At 42.3% G+C, this 27,586-nt stretch overlaps 1 protein-coding gene across 4 annotated transcripts in view; it reads right to left on the minus strand.

Moving 5' to 3' along the window:
- The window catches only part of HSF2BP (heat shock transcription factor 2 binding protein), a 116,474-nt gene that overhangs the window by 72,615 nt on the left and 16,273 nt on the right, over positions 1-27,586 (minus strand). For 2 of the 4 annotated variants that reach the window (XM_030475733.1, XM_030475734.1), the window contains exon 7: positions 22,070-22,173. In XM_030475733.1, coding sequence (XP_030331593.1) covers positions 22,070-22,173 — 104 coding nt within the window. Of the gene's footprint in view, positions 1-12,810; positions 13,510-22,069; positions 22,174-27,586 lie in introns of those variants that run through there. The other 2 variants (XM_030475731.1, XM_030475732.1) reach the window with 2 other exon arrangements.

The following is a 27,586-nucleotide window of genomic DNA, read 5'->3' on the forward strand; positions in this document are numbered from 1 at the left end:
AGTGACCACAAAATACCTAAGGCAAAGAGCCAGCCAGATGCTGACATTCCAGCTCACGTGGGCTGTGTGACCTCTCCCCATCACACTACATGGCAAATGCATCCCATGAGGATGGCATGGGGACACAGGAGTGCAGGGGCCTTACAGTCCCCTCGTCCACACTCCTCTTGTTCCCCCAGTCTAATCCCTAGCAAAGTGAGCATCTATCTTTTTACTGGTTTTCCCACCCTTATGTCCTGTTTGTGGCCACGGGTCCAGGCTTGCCTCCGCAAGCAAAACACTGTCAAACTTGGAAGTCAGTTTTCAGTGTAGTTATTGATGGATGGAACAGACTTGACTCAAGTGATAAAGTTTTCACCTTTTTCTGCTTTTTTCTGTTGAGAGAACGTTCACATCAGATTACATTAGTGAGCCTGTGTCTTTTCTACTGATGTGGAGAAGGGGTAACACTTCCCACTCACCCCAATTCCTTTTATTTGGAATAGGAGCTAAAAAGTATTATTTATCCTCAGAGCAAAACCCACTTTTATCAGATCTCAGCAGTAGAACCCTAAGGTCTTTAGTTATGCCTTGAGTCCTGGTCTGTAATCCAAGAATTTAAGCATATTGGTAAGTCAAACAACAGATGCATGAGGAACAACGGGGAAATAGGGAACAGAGTAGAGAAGACAACCATGTTATACTCTTCTCACTTCCAACAGATCCACATTTTCAAGCCACAGAATGTAATTTTCATGCTGTCTCTAGACATAAGGATAACTGCTCTTCGGGAGCTATTTTGTGTGTTAAACAAATATGACATTTACAGATTGTTTTCTCTCACTCTTTATTTGTTATGTCCCGAGCTAATGACCTTACAAATTGTTGTCTCTGACAGCATTAGTGTGAGACGATTTCCAAAAAGCGTGAAATTGCAATAAACTGTCAAGTTTGCACAGGTGCATTAAAGATTAAGAGATCAGCCACAGAGCCATTAAGATCTATGGCAAAATGCCCAATGGGACCAAGATCAAACCTTCCGAGTGTTTTTAAAAATGTCATCATTAGTAGAGAGATGCCTTGCCTGGCAGTCCCAAGAGTTCAATGTAATGCTGGATTTTAACCATACCCTTCTGCAGTACTCCTCTGAGATGGCAGCTGCTGGAATTTCCTATTTGTCTCAAAATAGATGAAGCAAACGTTAATTCTGCTGGATCAGTGGAACATCCCTTCTGAGATGCTGGTATATACTATGGAAGCCTTCAAATTCTTCCTCACCTGCAGGAAGAGGGCATCTTACAGGTGCAAGAAGCCCATTTGCACTCGTTGGACAGGGACATATTTTTACCTACTATGAAAAACTTGAAGGAGTCAGCTTTTGTAAAGAATCACACTGGCCATCAGAAGGTAGTTTTATGATAGGTAACTGTCTTCTATGCAGTCACAGAAGTTTCATTCTTATCCCAATGCCTTTCCACACGGAAGGACTCTGGCCCAGAAAACTTCTGCTAGCTGATGCGGCTTAGGGCAAAGGGTGTGTCCTGGGCTGCCTGTCTGCACAGAGGTGGTGTGGAAAGAAATCAGTGTTTGAAATCTCCCTCTGTTTTCCCTGATCTTTTCCTAGAAGGACAGACAAGTTTCCTTCTAACTGCCTGGGAAGCAGCTCTAGAGCATCTCAGCCCAAAGAGCCACAAGATATGCTCGAGGCATACAGAGGCAAATGCAGAAACATTGGTACTGCAGGAATGCAGGCAGGGATTTACTTGGCAGTGCTCACACATGGGGTTGACACTGCAGACATGGTAGGTAAAAAGCAGAGCATTTGTAATGGCTTGGGAATGCCTTTCAGTGCTTCTCATCTGAAAAAATAACATCAATGCTGAGGTTACATTTTGCTTCAGTTCTCTATTGGCAAACTCATTTCTGCCCCTTTGTACTGTTGCTTTTGCTCTGTATAGTAAGCCTTACCCACAGAGGAAAATAAAGACAGAAAGAATAAAAACTAATCCAAGTTTGGGGTTTTTTTAAGCTGACCATATTGCTTTTCTCCAGAGGAAACCCAGGATGTTCACAGAAGCCCATGCCCTGTATCATACTGTTGAGCACATACTTTCAGTTAGTTCTTCAAATATTTTTGTAAGATAGAAAAGTCAAGCAGGAGGCGGGAAATGACTAGATGTGAGGGAACACATGCTTGGCAAGCTGAGTCACCCTGAATCCAGCCAGCTGCCTGCAGACAGCTCCTCTGCTGCTCAACTGCAAATTAGTTCTGGCCTTGCGCAGAGAATGTGTTAAACAACACATAATAAGCGCTACTCGTGTAACGCTCTGTTGTTGCTAATGTTGTCCTTGTCCCCTGCCACCGTGGTGCAGGCACCTGAAGCCCTGCAGTTGATAGCATTATCTGTGTGATACTGAAGATGCTTCCTGCATGCCTGTTCACACAAGCCCAAATCAGACAGGCATCAGGTCTAGTACTGCTGACAAAAGACAGCTATAGCCCAGCCACTACAGCAATTTTCAGCCTTTTTCAATACAAAGGCCCATACGCACTTCCTAGTGCTAAATGCCCAGGAGCTGAAAGAGTACATAACAAAAGATGCCTGTCTTTGTGGAAAGGAATGAAAGGGCCAGAAATGGGAAAAAGATTCCCATCATCAATTACAGACACCTAGGAGACCTTCAGCCCTGGGCCTGTTGTGGCACCCTTCGCCTTGGCTGCTATTCTGAATTCAAGAACAGTGAGATTTTCAAAGTAAAAAAACAAAGCATCCCCTGCGGGGCAGAGGAAGGAAGGGAACCACAGCAAGCCCTTGGGAGAGGGTCAGAATAAACAGAAAGTCGCAGCACCTACCTGTCTGCCTCCCTTCCTCTCTCTGCAGGCTGTGGCCATGGAGCAGACAGAAGGCACCTGCCACAGCTGGGCAGCTCCTGGTGCCCTGGCTCTGTAGCTCAAGACAAGCCAGGTAACTTTACATAGCACTCTAGTCACTGCTGCTGCTCTTTTCTCTTTTCAGTTCCACTCTATCCCCTGCAGCAATCCCATGCTCATCGCTGATGCAGAGAAGCTGAAATATCAGCCTGCCTTGTTAAGACAGGATCTGCAGCCCCTCGGGGATAGCATCACTGCAGCTACCCTGCTGTCAGCTTATTAGATACACCGTCCAAAGCTACCAGCAGGCTCAGCGGTAAGGGCAGGTTGTGAAATGAAGAAAGGAACTTTTTGAGACCTGACAGGGAGATGAGGGCTGCAGGGGCAGCACTAACACATGCTGTGCTTGGCTGAAAGTCTGGGACGTGCTGATCCACAGCCAGAATGATGCCATAGACCCAAACAGCTTCTCCAGACTGTTCCAGCAACAGGAACAAAACACACAGGACACACACTTAGTTTTAAAGTCTTAGGTTGCCCACTCGCGACCGTATCTTTTACTTTCCAAAGAAGCCGAGTTATTCAGGAATGAACAGATTCAATATTCCAAAAACATCCTGCCCTGACCCCACCAGGGGAGGTAAGGGAGCCAAGTCTGGCTGTGCTGCAGCATGAACGAGTGCACACATGGGCCTCCTCAAAGCCTGGCCCATGAACAGCAGTGCACCAGTGCCACAGGCAATGCAGCCACAGATGGTGGTTTCTGTTTCTGGGAAACAAGCTCCCCAAGGAACAGACCTACCTCTCTGTGCTGTCCCAAAGGACAAGCATTTGTTGGCCAGCTGCTTCTTCCCCCCTCCCCTAATTTCCTTTTTCACTTCCTCTGTAAACAGAATCTCCTTCTTTCTACGTCACTGTGCTTAAGGGTTGAATCCTTGGAAGCAAGTTTCTTTTTTCTCTTCCTTTTGGTGTCAGAATGCCCTTTGTCCTTTTGTCTTCCTTCAGAGTACCAGAAAGGATTGCTTCATTCTCATCTAGAATCTTAGCATCTCATTTAAGATCTTAGGATCGTCATTTAGGATCTCAGTAATCTCCCATCTGGAGGGGCAGAGGAGCACAGGTCTGGAGTTCTTCTCCCTTCCACAACCTATGGTGAGAGCTGGAACACCAGTTTTAGCCCTCCCTGCAATATAGGAGCTGCTCCTCCCAGCACTCATGTCCTGCTTTCGCAGCATGAGCCCAAAAGAGCTCACACCACCCAAATTCAGACTGTTGTGTGCCAGCTGGGCTGCAGATAGGCAGGAGAAGCATGGCCAGGGCCTTCTTTTCCACTGAGTTCACAGAACTCATCATCACGGAACAGTTTGTGTTGGAAGGGACCCTGAAGATCATCTAGTTCCAACCCCTCTGCTGTGGGCAGGGAGAACTTCCACTAGACCAGATTGCTCAAAGCTCCATCCAACCTGGCCTTGAACACTGCTAGGGATTGGGCAGTCAGTCACAGCTTCCCTGGGCAACCTGTTCCAGTGCCTCAACACTTCCTTATATCTGATCTGTAACCTGGCAGTAGCAACATCTCCTGGGCTAGAAAGGACTTGCAGAACTTTTCAAAGATGGGTCCTGTTAGCAGCTTGCATGGGTAATGAGTCTCACTCATTACCCATGGGTGGACTATTAGGTCAGCAGACAGGCCATGTTACAGCTATGCAACCAACTCAGCCAGGAGCCAGCCAGAAGCTGGAAGCAGTAGCCTCGGTATCCTCAACACCTCAGGCTCCCTCTTCTCCTTCCCTCTGCCACCCATTACTTGGACTGCAGTACTAGCCAAGCAAGATGACAGCCCCCTTGTGTCTGCCAGATGGATACTTATCCTAAAGACTTTTGCAACCCAAATAAAAGTGGTCAGACTAGGGCAGAAAGGAGGAGAGCTACATGAAAAGAGAACCAATGCAGAAATCTAATTTGGAGGACTGAAACCTCCAGCATACTCCCTCTGAAATCAGGAATGCTCCAATAGGAGCTCAGCCCCTCAGCAGATTTTGTCCGCATGGCTTACCTGGGCACACAGGTCTATGACTGCACAAGGAACTGAATCCACATCTCCTGAGCCTCAGATAAGACCAGCAGCTACACCCTACCTCGTCCGGAAGCAGGAACCATGGAGAGAGGATCTCCTGTGCACCAGTGGAGCACAAGCTATACAATCGTCTTGTGCCCAAAGAAACTGAAATGCAGGTCTAAGAAACTACGATTTAGTAGCAGCAGGGCACTTCAGTGGAAATGCTCAGTTTGAGTAGTAATGTTTCATTTTTTGTGGCATTATAGCAGTGCCTTAGAAACATTTCCTCTGTGTTCCTCTTGCAAACAGCCTTATCAGCGAGAAGGTTGCCAGTGGGCCATCCCTTGCTGTAGACAGCCTGTATAGTAGAAACTGCCTATCACTACAGAACACTCCATTATCATTAAAAATTAATGGCAAATGCACTTTCTCCCTTTTTCCATCCTGAAAACTGTGTACCAATCCAGGGCCAAAGGCTTTTATGGGATACCAAGCATGTTCTGTTACAGGTTCAGTACACTGCTCAAAAGCTGCTGCCTCTGTGGCAGCTTCCACATCAGTTTCATGGTGCTCTCATGCTTGTAATCTGCCCTTGAAGCCTCCCCCTCCCTAGGCCACTTAGAGCAGCACTATTGTTTTTAGCAGCTCAGCTTTCCAGCTGACTTTTGGATCCCCAGAGGCAGTCCCTTTTTTTCTGACTGTGTTCCAGGTTGCCATTGATGCTCATGAAACAACTCCAGCACCTTTTGGTCCCTTGCCATTTACAGCCAAGAGGGTACCTCCTTTCCCTTAGCTTCCTTACCCGAGTTCTGTCTGCTAGATTAGCTGCTGGGCACTGGAGACACTGGCTGTGTCTGACAAGCAATCTCTGAAGGTTTCCGGGGCAGTATTACACGCTGTCAGCATTGTTAAAGCTGAATAGCTTGGCGGCGGATCTGGGCTGCACAGGACATCATTGCTAGAGAGGCTTCCTGAAGGGGCTTCCTTACTGGAATGAGGGTGACTCACTCAGCTACTCTTGTTCAAAGAGATTAAGCTTCTGCTGCAACAGGGTAGTAATGATGTGCACGAAAATCACTCTGAAGGAATAAACAGTTACTGCAATAAAAAGAAGAGAAAGGATATGTTTGGGAAGAACAGCAATCGCTATCATTAGCTTCTTGCTGCTGAACAATTTCTGAGCACATAAGGAGCTCTACATCTCTTTGTGTCAGCCACAGGATGAAGCATCCACTGCATTTTCCAAAATGCAGCTGCACCCAGCCAAGCCGTGAGATCAAGAAAGTAGTCACAACAGCAAGCGTACTTCTGAATGTGCATGCTGGGGATCTTGCAAGCACTATGGCAAGCCTACATGTGCAAAGCAGAGGTAACCGGCTGCCCATGTGCTGCACCGATGTTGTGACTATGGGCCCATTATGCATTACAGACACCTCAGATGTCCCCTGTTTTCTCTGTAAGCAGCTCTGCCTGCACACCTCCAGTGCCAGCAAGGTCTGCCAGGGTAGGCAGGAATTCCCTTTGCTCACCAGTGCTCAGGTTTACAGTGCCTGTCTGCCCTTCGAGCTGGCCACCCTCTCCTTCGCCCCAGGTTTGTTACTAGGAAAAGGCATCCTGCATAAAGGTAGCGCCACTTTCTGGCATGGGCAAGGCCCTGGTGCTTTCAGCCATTCTCCCAGCATAAGGCAGCTCAGGAAACTCATTCAGGATCACCAGTGCCCCCCACCTGGGCAGAGACATGCCAGCCACGCTGATGGGAGAAGAGCCTGGAGAATTGCTCAAATCCCGGGCATGTCTGCCCCACACCACTTGGCCACTTTGCCCTGCTGGTTGCCTCCTCAGAGACTTCACTACCTCCTACCATAGAATCACAGAATCATAGACTGGTTTGGGTGGAAGGGACCATAAAGACCATTTAGTTCCAAACCCCCTGCCACAGGCAGGGACATCTTCCACTAGACCAAGTTGCTCAAAGCCCTGTCCAACCTGGCCTTGAACTCTTCCAGGGATGGGAAGTGATCCACAACTTTTCTGAGCAACTTGTGCCAGTGTCTCACCACTCTCACAGTAAAGAATTTCTTCCTAATGTCTAATCTAAACCTACCCCTTTCAATTTAAAGCCATTACCCCTTGTCCTATTTCTACACGCCCTTGTAAAAAGTCCCTCTTCAGATTTCTTGTAGGCTCCCTTTAGGTGCTGGAAGCTGCCCTAAGGTCTCCCTGGAGCCTTCTCTTCTCTCTCAGACTGGAGAGAGAAGTCCTGAAGACCTATCCTTTGCACCAAAGGACCCAACGAGCACTACAACAGCTGTAAAAATGCCAGGAACTGTAGCAGCAAGTCCTCTGGTAAAACTATAGTATGCTGGGAATAGTAAGGGGTGGATTGCATTCATCAGCTTTCACACATGCCATGGCTAAGCCAAGGTGCCCTTGAAACTGATTCTGGACGCCACAGATCCTGCTCAGGAGGCAGGGGTACAGACCTAAGAACTGGGCTTTATTTTCCTACATTCACCATTTTCTGTTTTATGCTTATACAGTGTGACCGCCGCACTTAAGTTTGACCCCAGCAGTGACAAAGCTACAGGAGGAGGCATTTATCTCTCTATGGGGAGCTGCCAACAGCTCACTTGCCCAATCCATTCCCTTGCCCCAGTGCAAAGCAAGACCCAGGTGGCATGAAAGCCACTTCGCAGCTCCGTCTGACCTGACCTTCCCCATCTACCTGGCAGAACCATCCTGGTCGCACAACATTCTGCTTCCCCAGCCCTTTCTGAGGTCCACACCACACGAGCCTTGCCCTCAGTGATCACCGCCTTTCCGGAGAGCAGCCCAACAGCACAGAAAATGGAAAGTACATGCATTCAAGAAGACTGAGCAGCTGGCACCAGAAGTGCTTTAACTGCCATCGCACCCACAGTAAAAATTATAGTCCTATAAATTACATGCAGAACTGTAATTTGGTCAAAGTCTTTTAAAGGTGCCTGACGGAGCAAGTTACATGTTGTAAAGGTCATCATAAAGCATTGGGGAAGTTAAAATCTGTATGAGCTCAAGTTTTCTGATGACTTTTTATCAGCTGTAACTTGTAACTCACATATACAAGAAGCAACTAGCAGTTGCAAAGGTTCCTGCATACAAATCGGGAAAATCACCTACAGAACAATACAGACACAACCAGATGCAGCTGCAAATTAGACACTACGAAGGGGAGGAGCAGCCATGCTTTGGATATCCCTTAACTTCGTTGGGCATGCACTGGCAGGGATAACAGAGGAAACAGAGGCTCCTTATTCCCCAGTAAAACCCCTTTTCCTCATCTTCAGCATCCTTGCAGGACTGGAAGCAGTAGAGGAGGTGAATCATGCAACATTTGCAAGACTTGTAAAGTCTTATCAAATCTGAAGTCCAATTTGCGCTAACCAGTGCATATCACAAGTGCAAATGTTAACCCAAAGGAGCAGCTAAATGACTGGTGCAACCAGCTGAAATTGAATCATCTGGAAGTTCACCCGTGGCCATATGGCCAAATCATCACCCTCTCCCATTCTTACTTACTTGCCTCTCTTAAACAATCATAACGGGATGATGTGTCTTGAACTTTAAGTTCACCACCTTTGTCATGAGCTCCTGGGAGTGGGCCAGCATCAGCATGCAACCAACACCAGCTTCCCTCAGGAACTGGGCAGCTGGTTGCTCTTCTCATCCAAGATCTCAGAGTCCCCTCCAGGAACGCCAGGCCTGCCACTCAGCATGGGGTACAAAGCCACCATTCAGACAGGGCCTTACTTTCTTCTATTGAGGTTTTCCAGTTTCTTTTTGGCCAGGTCACAGTCCAGGCCAAACATCAACCTAAGATAACCACATGAAAAACTGGTGGGGCAGTACATAGCTAAACTGAAGTTACAGGAAATACATTTGGGGGGATCCTCATTTATTTTCACTTTGCTCTAACTGATCATCAGCATCAAATATGAAAAGCCAGTTATTTCCCAGGAGCATCAGCAAACTGACGTCATTTCAGTGGCTCTGTACACAGTATGTAAAACTGAAATGAGTAAAGTTCAATTTTAATTGTGCAGCTGATACTGTGAACAGGTGCTTTCTTCAGAGGATCTTTAAAAGAGACTTTTCATCTTTTGAAACAGCTTATCATAAGAATCAAATTTTGCTTTCAGTTATACAGGTATAAATCTGCAGTAACTTTGATATGCAGCTCAGTATCAACACCAAACTCACATTTTCTTCTTCACTGAAACTCTGAGATTGTGCAACAGAGGAAATGGCAATGATGGACTAACTCCACACTTTGAACGCAGCTAGTGGAACTAGTGCTTTGGCTGTATGAGCTGCCTTTTCTCCTGCAAGCTAGTAGTGCAATTAATCAACTACTACACAGAAGAATCCCAAACTTTTCAACAGGATCCAGAAAAAGCAGCCTTCTAAAGCTGGTGTTTTCCAAAGCACAGGCTGCACTCTTCATTTTAAACCAGTAAAACTTCCTAATGGCCCACAGTTTCAGACTGAAGCAAAACTTCATAGCCTCACAGGCATTTATAATGCATATGTTAACGAGTCTTCAGCTCCAGCAGCACCTTATAGAGTCATACGGTGTTCTGTATATCACCCATTGTCCAACTTTGTAAATGCAGCTTTGACATGCTCTAAGTTTTTGGAGCACCACCTGCTATTTGGAGACTTTCTTTCATTCATAAACCATAAAAACCCACATGTGTTTCAGGGAAGAGGGAGACTCAAAGGTGATCCATAGTTACTTAGCCTAATTTCTGGCACTAGCCACATGAAGACAAATTAAAGACTTTTAAATGCTCTTCTCCAAACAGGGATTTCTCAAGCTTATCAACAAACAAGATTCTAAAATGCTGTCTGTGAACAGCAGGGCAACTTGAAAACTCGTTCTGTATCTGTAATTGCAAAATAGACAACAAAAAGGCAGGATCCATCTCACCTAATTTTAGCCATCAAACTAAACAGTTGGCACCTTTTCTCAGCAAATTGCTGGAGCTTTCTCTACAGCCAGTGGCACAAGGTTCCCACCAATTTTAGCATGGAGAAAGAAACAACAAAGAAGGCATTGATACCACTGATTGAAGAGTACAGACCATTAGTTTGATAAATGCCAAGGTCTGGGAGAATCCCACCATGACATGTACAACAGTATGCACGGGGTATAGCAGATCATAGAATCATAGAATGGTTAGGGTTGGAAAGGACCTTAAGATCATCTAGTTCCAACTCCCTGCCATTTGCAGGGACACCTTCCACTAGACCATGTCACCCAAGGCCCTGTCCAGCCTGGCCCTGAACACTGCCAGGGATGGAGCAGCTACAGCTTCCTTGGAGTTGCCTGTATGGAAAGCTGCAAAAAGGTTCAACCAGTTGCAACACAGCCCTAGATCTGCAGAGGAGCAGGAGGGGGCTGGTCCCTGGCTCCATCAAATGGGTGACTGGGGAATAAAGGAACCTGAAAAACAGCAAAAGGAAATAACAGCTCATAATGCAATTTGCAACTAGGAATGTCCAATGTATTTTACTAAAATACATGAGAAACATTCATGAAATTTCAAACACTCTGTAATGTTAAGGGGTCAGGCGTATCCCTGGCTTCTATCCACTTGCCTTCAGCACAGCTTGACTCAAGTGACCCTTTTCTTTTTTCCCCAAACCAAAAATATTATGAATTTGCTTCCCCACAATAGCAAGTTCCTCTCAAATGTTGTCTTTTTCTTTTCATAACCCAAAAAAAGAATTAAAGCTATAGCATTAATGGCAGACACCTAGAGAAAGTAAATTTAGGGAAAACATACAGGCTTACCTAGAGACCTGTTTGTCACATATTCTTTCTGATGCTTCTGATGTTTTTGAAAGTACCCTTTGTTTCACAGATGGGGTGACTTCTTCTAATTTATCAGTCTTGCAGAATGAAACAGTACATAAAAAAAGACTTTCTCAAGGTCGGTGGATCATTGATGGCTCGATTCTGAATATGATTCTGAATAAAAAGTCTACACCTGAAAATAAAGTCATCTGGGAGACATCCAAAGGCTTCTCAGATATAAGCAGCTTGCTCGGGAAAAACTATAGTGTCTCAAATCACCTATTTCAGCATGGCTTTTAAGTGCTGACCATCCCAGTGGACACACAATTAACATGAACAGTCCTGAGCGTTTTGTTTCCTGATTTCCTATGGAAATGAGGTGCAATTGCATTGCCAATCCCTCTCATAACACTCAATCAGTTGGCTCTCAGCAAAGTTGACAGAGGGAGAAGACTTCTCAAAGATAATTAAGCTCCCTCAAGCTACCTGACCAGACAGGGTAACAGCAGAAAAGACCTAAATTAAAACCTTCACGAGGGCAAAGGTGGCAGCGTGGCATACACCCTGCTTGGTGGCAGCTAACCAGCCCATCACCACCACTTACTAACCTGGCCAAGAGCATCCCTGCACCCGTCAGCCTGTGCACTCCCTGCTGCCCGTTGAGTGGACTTGGTTTTATGGGAAGGGCTGAGAAGGACAGGGAAATTTTCAAGAAATATCTCAAGGCTTTACACAAGGCTTTACCAGCTCTTCTGCTCACAGAATTACTTTCCTTTTCTGTTATTTACTGGCTTCCAAAAGTTTGATGAAAGACCTTCATGGGCAGATACCAAACAAATGGAAAGTGGATGCCCTTTAGTCTTTCTTAAAATTGAACGCTTTCATGAGTTGATATTCCAGGAAATTACCGATTATTATTTTGATCACTTTAGGATTAAACTCTAGGAGGTTTAACTAGGATAGCAAGATAAGAAAACAAATCCAAAGAAAGCATGCTTTAAAGAAGATTTAAATGTTTCCAAAAATCTGCACTTGGTAAGTTCAATGTATTCAATCAAACACCGTAGAACCCTATGCAACCCTTTCATGTAAGTGAGATCTGTATCTTAATTTTCATTTTAGACAGTCCCAAATCAGACTGCTACCGTCTGGAGCATTTGAGCCAATTATTATAAGTAACTTATTATATTTCTAACTCTGAACATTCATCATTCTGCAAACAGCATAATGGGAGATAACCTATACCTTAACTTATACATTTTATGATGGTCTTCCTCTAAAACTGTCTGCCAATCATAATATTTAAATCCTACAATGTTTACTTCATATTTTAGAATCACAGAACGGTTTGGGTTAGAAGGAACCTTAAAGATCATCTAGTTCCAACCCCCATGCCATAGGCAGGGACACCTTCCACTAAGACTATGTCGCTCAAAGCCCCATCTAACCTGGCCTTGAATACTGCCAGGGATGGGGCAGCCACAGCTTCTCTGGGCAACTTGTGCCACTGCCTCACTAGCCACATAGTAAAAAATTTCTTTCTAATATCTAAATCTATAGAAGAATGTTTTCTACACATTTGGATTAGAAGTCTACGTTGTATTTTGTTAATACAAAATTCACAGCTGAGGGTTCACAGCTATGGAAAAAGTTGCTACCATAGCATTGCATTTCTCATATCCCATTCCCTTGAATGGCATCACCCAACCAGCTGTTTGTCATCACACAAATGGATGCCGGTTTTTTTCTAAAAAAAAATGTGTAAATTCCACCAATACTAAACACACAAATGTTTGCATTTACCAGTGAGATAAACGAGCTGTACACAGAAGCTCTAACAAACACCACAGTTGTGAGGGAATGCAGTGCTGCTCGTGACAGAGCAGTAGTTCATTTTACTCTCTTCAGCACACAACTAGGTACCACAGACCAGTAATTCACTTCCTTTTTTCAGAGCTTTTGAAAAAACAATGGCTCAATTTCTATTATGCCTGGCAGCCACAGACTGGGTCAGCTTACAGTTCGAGTGAATCTGTATGTGAATTGTGAAAGCAGAATCCATTTCATGCTACAGAATTTAAGTTTTCTTTTATTAAAATAGAAAAAGGTGAGAAATAACAACAATAAAACTGGAACTTGGGATGCATTCTGACACAGAAGAGTTGTGAAAAGCAACAAAGTTGGACCAAAAGGATTACTTACCACTACAATAAACTACGTATTATCAATGAATGAGATGACTGCTTTACTCCCTATATATGGCAAATAGATAACATAACCTGGGTCATTTCGGAAACCTGTTACCAGCAAAATCCTACTCAAAGAAATTTTGTCTGTCCCATCTCTAGCAGATCACCTGAGATTATATTTGGACAGCTAAAACCCAACACTTTCTCCCAAATATTATTTTAGTTGGGCTACCTAATTTCCCAACAGGATTTTGTCAGAGGAACTTAGGCAAGATTTTTTTTTTTAGTCAAGCCCACCTCCAACAACTCTTGCAGCATAAAAATATATGAAAGACATAAGTAGTTGATGTCATAGAGCTCTTCTATGCTTCATACTCAAGTATTTTAAGATCTTCAAGTAGTTCTTTTGCAAGTGCTTGCAGATCTGCATTGCGGCTCTTTGACAGTGCAATGATACGCTGAAATGGCAAAGTATCCCTCATCTCAGAGGCTGACCTGGCCAATACTTCTGGCTCCAGAATCACAGACTGGAGAAGCCGCAGCACATGAAGACAGACTTCTGTATCTGGGTCTAAAAGTGGGGAAGAAAAAAATCCAGTACTTATGAGAAGCGAGTCTAAAAAAGTAGCATTAAAGGTTTACAGTGCCATTCATCGTGACCCATCAGACAAGAGGTAACTGAAGTTTCATAATTCACAGCTGCCATTTGGTGCTGGCTGGCTGGCTGGCTCTAGAAGGCAACTGGAAACACCTCTGCCCTTCTCAGCAGCTTGTACTCAGCAGTGTTTGGGAGGGAGAGATAACCAGGAACCTTTCTCTTGTTTCTCAAATGTTGAAAATGCTATAAATCAGGGAATTTATCAACTTGGATTTATCCAGTCAGTAGCCAAGGGGTACTGTTGGACGCAATCTGATTTAAGAGCAGAACGAGCTATATTCCATGACTATTCAGACTTAAAAAATAAACAGACCAACTGATCAAATCTGCAGCCAATCATCAGGCTTTTTCTTATTTTCTTTTTCTACAAGCCTTCAGATTTCTTCAAAGCTCAATAAAATATTAATCTTTATAAAACTTTCTGGTAACCATGTATAACCTTCCAAGTGTTTAATTCCATCTACACAAATTGAAATGGGTACTGAAGCTAAGCACTGCTGCTTAAGAACGCATCAGAGAAATGTAGCAAAGACCTTTGACTGACTTAAGCTAGGAAGACATAACTCTACTGTTAAGAACACAGGATGCATTTTTAATTACTGAAACATTAGGAGCATTATATTTTAATTGCTCACAACAGTCCATTTGCATTTAGTTGTTTATAGCTTAATCAAAAGCATCTGGTAGAAAGCCCCACTTTTGCACTTCTCTATTCTGCATATTCCAAATGAAAATGTGTAATATATTTTTATGGCTGAAGTAGTAATTTGTTCCACGTGCCATGCATTTTTAATGTGTTTGTCATTAGCATACCTAGTCTCCAGTAGGCTTTTGATAAAGCCTTGTGCAGAAATGTTGCGAAAAATTAATTCTGATCACTTTGTGCACAAAATCAGCACAGAGACCAAAGTCTCACTGAAAGAGCATAAATGCAGTGCAGCAATAAACCACACTGCACTGAGTTTGAAGGAAGCCTTTGGTGGTACAAGGCAAGTTCTTTCCTTTCCCATTTTATTTAATACCTAACACTGGTGACCTGAAAAAGGAATAAAGAGAATTATTCATCAAAGCATAAGGGGAAATGTTGAAAGCACCCAGGGGACAAACCAGAATGTCATGGACAGTGAAGAAAACTATGGCTGTAAGCATGAAACTAACTGTTGAGATGGAAATTTTTAAGTAATTCCCACTAGCACATGGCTGAAGTACAATATTAAAGATTGTGACATCTGACCTACACCCACAAGCCATGCACTCACTCTCTTTTCCTCCATTTTCCATAACAAGTGAGATATGTAGGTCTTTTCTATCATACTTTCTTCCCTGTTTGAAGTATAAACCTCTGAAGAAAGGAATTCTATTTCCTCCTGGGAAACTAGCAGAGTTGGGGTATAGTCTTAGGACACAGGAATTGTCCAAAACCAAACAATAACATGCATTTTCTGTACAATGAGAATCGTAGTTATTTGGTATACGAGACAACTTTAGACATTCAAATCAGTATTTTAAAAACCGAATGATTAGTGCTGCACACCCTGCAGAAGTGGCCACACCCACAGCACAGCGACTGTTGCCACCTGGGCTAAAGGCTCTAAGAAGTCTCTTTCCGTCATCACCTCCAGCTGTACCTGCAGGTGCCATTTTCTGAGCAGTCATAACTCATGGAGAAATGCTGCAACTCAGGCTCACAGACAGCAAGGCTTTATGTCCAGTGTCTTGGGCAGCAACACTTCAGTGAATCCTTTTGAAAAAAACTTGGGTGCAAGTTTTGGTTTTCAGATTTGTTCTGACCTAATCAAAATACGACTAAAAGCCTTGATTCCATCCTCCCATTCCTTTGATTGTTGTCTTCATGCCTGCAGAGGTTGCCTCCTTTCTCTGTATTTAGTATTATTCTACATATATTGACCTGAAATAGCAGCGACAAACCATAGCCCAAATAGGTAAGAAGAAATATGCTTTTGGGAGTGAAATCTACGTAGTTCATTACCATCTTCCTCCGTGTGACAATATTCCTCCATGAAATAAAGCCATTAATACTTTTAATGGCTTGCAGTACTGCTGGGAAGCTTCATACGTGTAAGATGTTTTAAATCCCTGGATGAAAAGTGCTTTGTTATTAATACTGTTACAGGCGTCTCTGTTACTACTATCAGCAAGTGTTTAAAGGCTGTAGAAAGTAAAGAATTGATCAGGGAAGAAGCATTAGCAGGGGAGCTAACAAAATTGGGAACTGCAGGAGATCAGGAAACGATTTCCAGCTTGACGAGCAAGAACATTTTCCCGTAAGAGCAAAGAGGTTCTAGGAAGAATCTCCAGCAGCAGCCGGGGAAGCTCAAAGGCTTGAGTCACTCAAATGAAGAACAGATTAGGCACTCAGGCATATAGCAAAGGAAGGAAATGATCCAGCACCAGAAGATGACTTAATAAGCATTTAACCTCTGGTTGCCATTGTTTTGCATGTATTCTGAGATGCTTCAAGTTAAATAAATACATATGCCTTAAAATATACTCCCTTAGGATTACATGTGGTTTTGAGACTACTACTTATTATGGATAATCATGTTTCCTAAGAGGATTAAAAAAAAAAAAAAAAAAAAAACACAAACAACAACCTAGAAGTCATTCTCTTGTCTCTCCAATCCCATTAGGGATTTTTGCTAAAACCCCTGTCTTAGGAACACTCAGAAAATATGTAAGGAATCTTCATTATTCAGCATTATATTTATTTCAATAGCTTCCAGATTTAGTCATTTCTACACTAGCTGAGTAACATTTTGTTTGAGCAAGATCAAAAAAAATCCTTTAGCTGTAATCAAATCACTGCATCATATCCTCCCAACAACTAGCACACACATCTCTTCAACTAAAATTTCAAAACCGTAATCATTATTTCTGGAGAATAGGGGAAGATATCAAGCTGCTTGCCTCAGTCGGTGATCACAAACGTAGCATAAGCCTACCACCACCATAAAATGCTGATGCAATTTCAACAAGGTGTTGAAACTGCTGGAGTTTGCTGACGTTCTGCTAGCTGCCAGCACTACCGTTTGATGTCACTGACTTTCAGTCACTGACAAAAGCAACTGATAGCATGGACAGATTTTAGTCACATCTGTCATTAGCACCATGCTCTCAGATGAACTGTTGCCTACAGCAGGGTTTAAGTAATTGCCTTACATCAATGCTAAACAGCTTATCTACAATTGGCTCTGAGTTGTGTGAACTCAATTTACACGTGGCCATATGATTCCTTGGCCACCTGAATACAAGATTTATTACCAGCAACCTGTTTATAGCTATGTTTATGTACAAGAGCAGTATTCCAAAAGCTTCCCACTGCTGTCGTAAATGTCATTCAATTCAATTACTGTCGGACTCTAGCATGAAGGAGCAACCTGTCACTCGCCTTTTCCTTTTTATGGACTTGTCAGACTACCTATGTTCACAGCATGCCCAGCACAGCTAGGGCCACAGCTTACACCATGTAAGATCTCTCTGCATTGCCAAAGCTGGCAGAGCTGAGCCAGTATCTGCAGCAGCAGAGAGTTTTTCAGACATTTTTGTAACGCTGACAGGTCTGAGGAAACAAGAAGCGTTGCATTAAAGACACTATGTGGGGAAGGAGCAGGGAGAACAATAATACAAAAGAAGAACAGAGCTTTGCCGCTGCAATTCCTATGGACACAAACACACTTTTTCTTTGCATCACATTTGCCCCAACTCCTGTATAACAGCTGGGTTTGCTTCAGTCTCCTCTCCTCCCTGGCCAGGTGGCTGCTCTCACATGCAGTTCAGCTAACCAGCATTCCTCACTCTCCTACAGACCCACACTTGTCACAGTTATCAGGGAAACCCTTGAGAGAGATTCCCAGGGACCTGACTAAAGCAGCAATTTGGTCCCAATTTGCCCAACTGCTACTTAGGGGCTGTGAGTGAAAAGGAGCTTGCACAGATGCTGCTCTGCAGCTGGCAGACTTGTGGGTGAGCTATTAGATGTTGTCCAGATCCTATCAGTCCTGTCTTAGGCTTCTGAGGATTCCCACAGTAGATACTGAATGACAGTAACAATGTAAGAACAAACCAATGCTTTACAGCAACAGATGCATTTACCAGAGTTAAGGTTTCTTACATATATTCACAAAAGGAGAAACATTGTGCTTCGCAGGAGAACATCGGTTTGCATGAGTCTGCTGCTAAGCATGGCAAGGACCTAGTCAAGAAGCTCCTGCTCAGATGGCAAGAACAGCTACACCGTCCCCAGCTGGAGATCCATCTGTGCAAGTACCATTTGCAGCAGCTGCTTAGAGAGGAATATGGAAAAGGGCAAGCATCCAGCAAGACTTCCCCCAGCCACTCTTCCAGCCTCTCAGCTAACTCTGCTTCAGGGATTTTGTGCGTCAGAGCTGACATCTCTGCATTTAAGAAAATGGATGTGGCCTTAAAGGGCAAGAAGGGCAATCCTCTTTTTAAGATTAGTTTCATAGGCTGAAGAGTATGAAACTGCTGAGCACCTGAAAGACTGGTTGAGGTTTTTATTTACGAACAAAAATTTGTCTTAATACAGACATCGGTTTATAAATAGGGAGGTTCTGTTTGTCCAGATGTCTTTTAAATAACACACTGCCATGCAAGTAACCTGAATTTTCAAAAACTCTCACTGCCATAAGCAAGTCAGACAGAAAAGCAAGGCATTGGAAACCTTCAGGGTTAGTCACGAAAAGCAAATATTGAAGGTTGCAGGCAGCATTAGCAAAATGAGAATGTGCTTCATACAGGCATTTATAATAGAGACCGTCATTTGCAAAGAATTTGGATAAACAAAGTTAGATTTCCGTGTGGAACTGTGGTGGAGGAAACTGAAGGGCAAGATCTAAAATTAGTCATGCTTCTCTTGTTGTCTTTTGGTTAATGAAGTACCTGGAGCAATTTCGCAGCTATAGATGTGAAATGTCACTGGTATAGTCTCTCTGAATTCCACACTCTCTCATGTACCCATGGAAAGCAATTTTTTTTAACTACATAGACTTTATTCATAGAAAAGTGAGGAAAACCAAAATAAAGATACAGGATAGTAAAAACCCAAAACAACCAAAACCAACACAAAAACCAGAGAAGAGCCTAGACCCTTTTTCTCCAGCACCCATTAGCTGGTAGATGTTCTGTATGATCAGAAATGAAAAACATAAAGCTAGTATTTATTATTACTACCTGTGTCTTCTTATTCTTTAAAAGGTCCTTGACAGAAAAAAGTCCCAGTCTACTTCTTTGGGAATTACTTTTTTTTAATCTACAGATGTAAAGCATCCAAAAAAATTATTGAGAAATCTCAGGTGAATTTCTACCCAAAATTTATAACTTCTTTTCCTATTGCTGAGGACAGGATTCTTTAAATCTGAAAGTTATGCAAAACCCTTAGCCAAGACATCAACACAGGGACAGCAGCTGATGGGAAAAACTAAAGCTGCCTATTTTCTGCAAGATGGGAACAGCTGCTCTGGAAACAAATGGTGCTCCACAAGAAGAGAACCCTACCGATCCCACAAGCTGCTCCATGGACGGAAGTCTGAGTCATCATTCATGTGTTTTGCGCTGGCACCAGCCTGGGAAGGTATAGGTAGGCATAGCTGATACCTATGCAAAAATACAACAGCTACATAAGCTAGCTGAGTATATTAGTGTTGCTTATTAAAGGGCCCATCTTGGAGACAGTGTCTAAAAAAGCAGGAAAAAAAAGAAAACAGCCCACCTCGTAAGTGCAAAAACTACAGAGATCTGCATTACCTTCAAGAAGTTATGTCAAACATTTTTTTTCTCCTATTATCAATATAGCCTACAGCAGAAAGAGCTATTAAGAATTCTTGTTAGCGAGTATGAAGTCATACCGGCTCATCCAAATTTTCCAAAGACAGTAAGACAGATGAACCCAGTTTACTGTTAACATTCTTACTCCACTAGAAATCTTTATTAGATTTTTTTCTCCTTTCTCTTTGAATCCATGTATTCGATGTCAAGGCATATTCCTGTCTCTTCAAAAAGCCTGCTACACAACCTGAATCAAATACCTCTTTGCTTCAGATACAACAAAGAGGAATAAAGAAAATAAAGGTAATTGTTTGCTCTCCTCACTTAATGGGAAGGACATTCTCCTTCAGGGGACAAGACTGGGCAGAGACTGCAATTCACAGAAGGAATTTGAGGGATTTATCAGCTGCATACAGGCCAGTGGGAGAAAAATGGACTTAATGTATAGACTGAGGTCACAGACACTGGTAGACTGACGATGGAAAAGCAAACAGGATGATTTCTAGGGCCTTTCTTAGTGGGAATGCTGATAAAAGCTTACAGGACTGTGGAAAGCTGAATCATCTCTTAAGCCTTAATCAAAACACTCTTTGAAGAAGCTTCCTGCAGGAAGGCAGCATATACAGGATACCCTGCCAGCAGAGCATAGTGCTCTATTCTCTTGCATGGATAGAACTGTTAGGACCTTATGCTATAGCAGCTCCAGGTGTTTATAAGCTGAATCGCGGCTAGCAGAAGCTGAAGATGCTGGCTACAGAAACAGCAGAGGAGCAGGAGTGGAAGGAAGCTACCGAGTTTTACAAGTCAAAACATTTAGAAGTAGATTGTATGTAGAGAAAACTTCAGAGATCTCATACGAAATGATTGGAACAAGGTTGAGTCTTGGATCTGAGCTCCCATCTATACACAAACTAGGCAGCCCTCTCGCTTGACAGTATGCAGACTTCCTCCGAAGTCAGAAATCTGAACCAGCAGATGCAGTTTATCTGAGAATCTTCTTCCTTTGCTGTAACTGGAGAATTTCAGCATCAAAAAGTGAAGGAGTTAGCCATGCCCATCCTTCCTTCTACAACCCAACCATACACAGTTAACATTTTCAAAATGCACAGTAGCTTTCCCATTTCTTATTTTCATTAGCAGCTGCAAATTAATTATAACTGTGCCCCATCTGATCCTCTCACGTAACCTAGGAGCCTTCTTGAAAGACCAGACTGCATCAAACAATTAGCTTCTTTGTTTTACCACACTATTTAGAAGGGCAAACTTGGGAACTTACAGTTAGACAGAGGTTTTGAGGGTGTCTGGTTTTTTGTTTGGTTTGTTTTGGGGTTTGGTGAGGGGCTTTTGTGGATTTTTGCTTTGTTTTTTTTATATATACTAGCCAAACATGAAGAAAAAGGAGAATCTGGACTAACATATGTTAAATTTCTAAGCACAGCATAATGAAGGACCATTATTCAGTGTTCTCTCAGAATACAACTTTTCTCAAACGATACCAAAAGAACAAAACTGGTGTCTTCCAGCACTCTTACCAGGGTTACTTAATCCTCCGAGATCTCAGAGAAGAGAGTCTATGGCATTGCAAAGCAAGAAACTATTTGGTGAAAAGCACAAGAACCTACATTTTCTGTAAAATAATTGAGGGAACTGTGAGCAATATAAGTAGCTTCCAGTTTACGACCCCAAATCAAAGCTCTTCCAAAACTTCAATATCAAATTAATTCCTTGAAAAAGCAGACACGGCTTCTCTCACTTCAGCTGCTGTTTGTATTTACTAGTTGTATTAGCAGGGCTTTGCATAGCAGCAAAGGGTGCCAGGACGACCAAGCTGCCCTAGTCCTATGAACTGCACACCAAGATCTTCTCTCAGACAAGCCACACAACCTTGAGAAAGCCAAGACAGACCAACTCTAGGAGCCATTCATAGGCAGCACAATGTCATGGCTCTGTCCTTATTGCTGTCTTCACTGTCCCTTATGAGCTGTGTACACAGCTGCCAGCTAAGTCCAACGTACATGAGCAACGTCAATCTCTGCTGGCTCCTACACAGGGATTCGATGCCTCCGAAAGAGCAGGGCCTTAATGTCACTCATGCACCTGACAGTGGAAACAGAAGTCCCGGACGTCCTTGAAGTCCTGCACTGGCCAAAAGCAAAGCTGGGAATAGTACTCATGCCCTGCAAGCCCAAATCCTACTAGAGCACAAGACCTCTCTTCAGCTGTAGAAAGAGTCACTTTTGCCATGGGTAAGCACAGTTACAGAGGTCGGTTTCTTTCCCCAAAACTTGTCAGGGCAGAGTTATACTTTCTTGTGTCAAATGGAAGTGAATTGAGATATAGTTTCCGCATCGGGTTTATTTTAGCGTTGGTATGTGAAACTACAGGTGGCTTGCTTTAATCCACTTCATAAAGTTTCTCCGTTCCGTATTTTTAATTCTACTACTCATAAATTTTGTATTATTGGAGTATTACATACAGTGCCAAAAATGTTGTGTGAAATGCACATCATCTCCCTCTAGCTATCTGCCCTTTTTGTTTACTTTTAACATGACAAAAAGCTATACAGAATTAGGTTACAGATACAAACTTCTCTTCCGTTTTTTGCAACACCTATCACCAGTCTACAATCCCCAAAGTCACAATTTACAAGGTTCTTTGAGCAACTTACCATTCAATAGCCACCAAAGCAAAGGAATAAACCCTGGACTTTCACTGATGTACTTCAAGCCTTTCAAGTTGATACTCACATTGTAAAGTGACATTAGCATTAGCCTACAATTGAAAGAAAAAAAAGATGTCATGTCCTTTAATTTCTTCACGTTTTAGTATATTTTGCTATTTATGCCAAGCATGTACTGATGCAAAAGCCTATTCTAGTAATTTATATTTTGATAAAAGAGACAAATCTCAAATTATATATAAGCAATGTTATGCAAAACCTCGTTTCTACTGTTAAATCACATATTTCAAACACATGGAAAAATACCCTATGAGTAAAACAGTCTTGTCAAACTTCATGAGATTCATTATGTGAGATGTGCAAAACCAGGATTTGGCTTCATGTGACCACACAACCTATACAATAGAGCTTTTGTGGTGACAATCCCCACTGAGCAGACATCATCTCAAATAAGCTGTTTGCCTTGACAAATGAAAGGGCCACTAGGAAACACAGAAAGCAAGACTGTATACTGAGTACGAGAAACGTGAAAGGAAGTCTCTGCTCCATCGGTTGTGCAACACTGGCCTTTCTGTACGCTGACCCTTCAGTCAGCTGAAACACAGACACATTGCTTATGCCATCCTCTTTCATGTATCTTCCTGTTCCTCCTGCAAATGGGAACAGATGCAATACATAGCCAGCATACAGCAATCACCAATGTAATCTCTCTCCACTGACAGAAGTAGTTACTGTGCCTACAGAAGCATCTGGAAGAAGGGAACAGGCCTGAGGGAGAAAGAAGGTAGCCCCAGCTCAGCTTAGCACACCCTCCTAAGCTAGACTCACCCCTTCTGCAATGGGTGCAAGGCAGATAAGCGGCTTGCTCTGCCTGCTCTCCAGCCCCTGCCAGTCAGGCAGGGTCATCAAGTGAGACCCTGCACTGAAACAAACAACTGCTGGTCTCTTAAAATGTCATCAGGGACTTTCCTATTTACTCTGCTTTCAGGAATCCAGATTGATTACGCTCAATGTACAATGGGATGGTTTTATTTTTTTTATTTTTTTTTTAAGTCAATAACACTGGAATTCAATTTGGCTGTAAACTGTTTTCTTGTCTTTGCATAGATCAACACAAGCTTAACACAAGGCCAGATGGCACTCTCACCCGCACCTCTTGAAAACTGTTTTCCAAATAACATTTGGGCCCAACTCAGAGCCAGGGTTTTTTCCCCCAGAAGGTGATTTCTTTTGGTCTTTTATTGTGGTCATAGGATGTTGGAGGACAGAACCCATATCCTGTCTTCCCAGTAACAGAGAAGATCTGTGGCTTGGCAGCTAGAAAACATTTCCTTAATTGAGCATTGAAAAAAACCTAAGATGACATCTCTGACGAAGCAAAACCAAGACTGTCCCTTGCACGTCAGTGTGTAAATGACAAAATAAAAATACACATAGTAAGCATATGTTCACTTCAGCCACATTTTCAAAAGCTTCCAAACCCAGGATTTCCTAATTTATCAGCCTCCTAAAATAAGAATTTCATCAGCCATTTTGGGGCTGCATACATCACCGATTAGAAATTACACCAAAGTCTCAACCTGTCTACAGAGAGAAAACCAGGTAGGCTGGAGAAGGCTTTGCATTTTACAGGGACTGCTTTAGGCTGCCTATCCTACCAGCTTCTCCCGCAGCTGCTCATACTTCCCATCAGGGAAAGGGTGCTTGGCTATTCATCTCAGCCTTAGCCACAACAGAGCTGAGATAATGGTGTAAGCTACAGAAAGTTGCATACAGAAATGGCAGCTTTGCCTCTTTATGCAGATAAAGTGCCTGGCTCAAAATTTACATTCTGACTGTCAGACAAGTATGGTAACTTGGGGCTCAAAATGAGTCTCCCTTTCCAGAGCTATCCAGAACAATTGCTAATACTCGATGCAGAGCATTTTGTTAAATCTTCTTCTGCAGTTTCCACTAAACTAAATTCTGCTTTCAAACATTTCATCTTCATGTTGTTACACCATATTCCACATTGCTAACACATGGTTTTTATTGTTTTGGTGGATAAAACTTTTTTCAGCTAAGCACAGTCTCAGTGGGCTTAATGCAAATTATTTCAATTTCCCTCTAATTTCCAGTAGGAATAGGATCCAATACTCAAAACCAGAAAGCATCAAGACAAAAATCCCCACTGACATTAACAAGACACACTAATGCTCAGCCTCTTTCCAAATCAGACCACTGCTATACTACGAACTTCGATCCAAGAGGCCCCTGGTGTTTCGAAAAAAAGAGCTGTACTCTGGAGTCAGAAGTTGTCTTAGAAATTCTTCCACCTTTTTAGCCATGTTCTTCTGTCCTGCCTTTTATGCAGATCATCTTTATAGCTGTGCAGTAGCTGGGGGGGCAGCACATTAGTGCACTTTATGATGTGCTATGATGAACACTATTACTTTTTATCTTTTTTCAAAGATGGTAACACACAAGTCAATCTTCTGGACAATGAAAAGGGCAGACAAATGAGCAGGGCTTCTATAACATTGATGTAATATGTCATCATACCCACTCATAGCAGGGCGCCGAGTTGCATACAAAACAATTACAGAGAAACAGGAATGAGCTGGAATGTTCTCTGTTCTGGGGCCAGCCTGGCTGCTGCTATCTCTCATGGCTGTGATAAACCTGCATGTCACCGCACTGTCACCATTTCCAAACAAAAGGGAAATAATGTTAGTCCGAGTAGATTTCACACCTCACATCCCATTGTCAAATGAATTCTCATGGCGTAAGCTACTATGCCACCAGCACACTTTTGGACATTCTCCATGTACATACCTTCAGAAAGCAGGAAAGAAAGTAACCCATTGCAGGATAAGTTGAGTTGTAAGAGGCATAACTTACACTGTGTGCTGCACCACTGTGAGTTTGATCACTTAGGATCTTAAGCGGTAAGAGAAAAAATAGATTATTAAATCTACTGCATCAGTGGCCACAGACAGGCGGTGAAGGGTGCTGTGGAACTGAAATTGCAGCTTGTAAAGCCCATACGCTGCTTTTCATGCAGGCACTCTAGCTCTTACTTGGCTTCCAGAACCCAAGCCCTAACAAAGGAGCACAGCCATAATTACCTATAATCAGCCAGAATGAAAATGATCAGTAAAACAGTATCTCATAATGGAAAGCGTTAACATTTCTTGACAGTGTCTTTCATCCTTAATCCATTTGACATTGGCAGTTAGAAATAAAGTGACGTAAAATTATACTGCTACATTTTTATTTTTATTTCACTTTTTTGCTTTGTGTAGACCAAAGGGACGGGTGGCGCTGATCCAAGGAACTGCTGCGCTTTTGGGGTGTCAGAAGACATAATCCACCCCATAAGACAATGTAGTAGCATATTATTACTCATTAAACACTCTCACCTCAGCACAACATAGACGCATTTCCAGGCCCTTTACACCACCTTCACCTTTAGTACTTGCACATTCTACTAAGTATTTTTTGCAAGACTTATTGCGAAAGTGCTTACTGAAGCAAGCGTGACACACATAATTACTGGATAAACAATACTTTCTGGGGTTTTTTGATGTGGAAGGCTTTTTAATTATGTACTTCATAGTCCTTCTATTTAGACAAGCCAAATTTAATTAACTTTGTGTATTACTTTATCTGTCAATGCATTCTTTAAAATCTAGAACTAAAAGCATAGCTAAAGCCCCTTCTCCTCTACTTAATACATGGGATTACTACATAAAATGTACTAATATGTACTAAATTACATAATTTCACTGGCTACATTCAACTGCTACATAAGCCAAGTTGAATATTCCTAATAATTTAATTATAGCTATGAAAAACTGTGTAAATGTTTATTGACTGCCTAACAATTACAAATGCTGAACAAACCCTACACCAATGTGAAGAAAACCTAAGGTTTTTCACACCATTGCTATTTCAGAAAAGCAAAGACACCCATGAGAGTTCAGTCCTAGCACTCATGTAGATGTCTTGGATAAATTTATTACATACTCGTGGACTACACTGGACATTGCAGCAGTGCTGTAATAAATGACAGCTTTTCCCTGTAAATTTTTGATTTATATACAAGTAAAACACAGGATTGCTAAAACTAGAAGAGGAAAGAGAACTCCTCTCTATCAGCTTACTTTGGTTGATACTGCTGTGTATAGAATTAGACTCAGTTTCCCCAGATGTATCACACAGTAAAGAAAAATGTTTTTGAAAATAAAAGCTAGAAAAGATTTGTAAAACCTCAAAACCGGGCAAAGGACAAACAGATCTCCGAAAATAATAAGCCAATGTTTTTCTTTACAGATTAAATTTTAAGTTGATTATATCCTTCCATGTAATAGCATAGTGATGTTTTGAGAAAAACACTGCATTTCCAATATAATGCATAGACATTTCCATCCATGAGGTATAGTTTTAAAAATGTCTGTCTGTGTGTATACGTATATAAGCAGTGTGTGTGAAAACATTATTTATGATGACTCCAGAGTCCATCTATACATAACTTTGAAATTTCACTACAATTTATGTTAACTATTGTATCCTTATCTCTTAATTGTCTTTCATTTTGTACTGCCTTATGTTCCTTACAGTAGGGAGAAAAGGGAGTTCTTCTGACACACTCGGCTAAGAAAGAGTTATTTAAGATTAACAAGCAACTAAAAAACCTTACATGCAGAGAACAATTTAAAAACCAACCAACCAATCCCAAAACCCACTCCCAAAACCCTTCTTTGCTGGGCTGAGAGAGCATAAAAGCCCCAAAAAGGCAGGAAAGAGATCTAGTATTAGTAACAGGTTTTAAGAACTGAACAGTTACAAGACACGTAGGGAGCTCATAGACAAAAAGGAACCTGACCGCAGACATGGAAGACAAACACAGGGGAAACATTTTGCACTAAAACATCTGAGCAGATTAAGATTCCTTGTTCCATGACAAGACCATGAAGAAATCTCCTTCCTGGCATTTGCTCTAATAACATAATACAGCAATTTTTTAATCAAATGGCAAGTGAAGAGCGAGGAAAAAAAACTGGCTCTGGGGAACACCAGAAAACATTATCACTGCACTGAACTCAAGCTATTATAACATACGCTTAACACTTCCCACTTATCAAATACCTTTTGCAACCTTTTTTTTTTTGTTTTCCTAAGTTTCACTAAATTTGTAAGCCTAAGAGGCTGGCCCCTGCTGAATCTCTAGCCACTTCATGGGATTCTTTTATGTGTATTTTATCAGTATTGACATACAGTAGCCAAGTTGATATCACTATGTGTAAGTCTTCTGCAAAGCAGGCACATTTTGAACTCTAATTAAGAAAACACTCAAAACATCAATTCAAAAGGAAGACCCTCAAATCCAATTGCATTGTCCAATTACATTAATACAATCTGCAATGATAAAAAATAATTTATCTGGACCCACAGACACATATTTGCTTGAAATTCAGAGTATGTGTGCGTTTAGGAATGTTTTCACTTCTCTTCTCAAAATAA

This window comes from Strigops habroptila, chromosome 2 (genome assembly GCF_004027225.2).
Source record: "Strigops habroptila isolate Jane chromosome 2, bStrHab1.2.pri, whole genome shotgun sequence".
Taxonomy (NCBI): Eukaryota; Metazoa; Chordata; class Aves; order Psittaciformes; family Psittacidae; genus Strigops; species Strigops habroptila.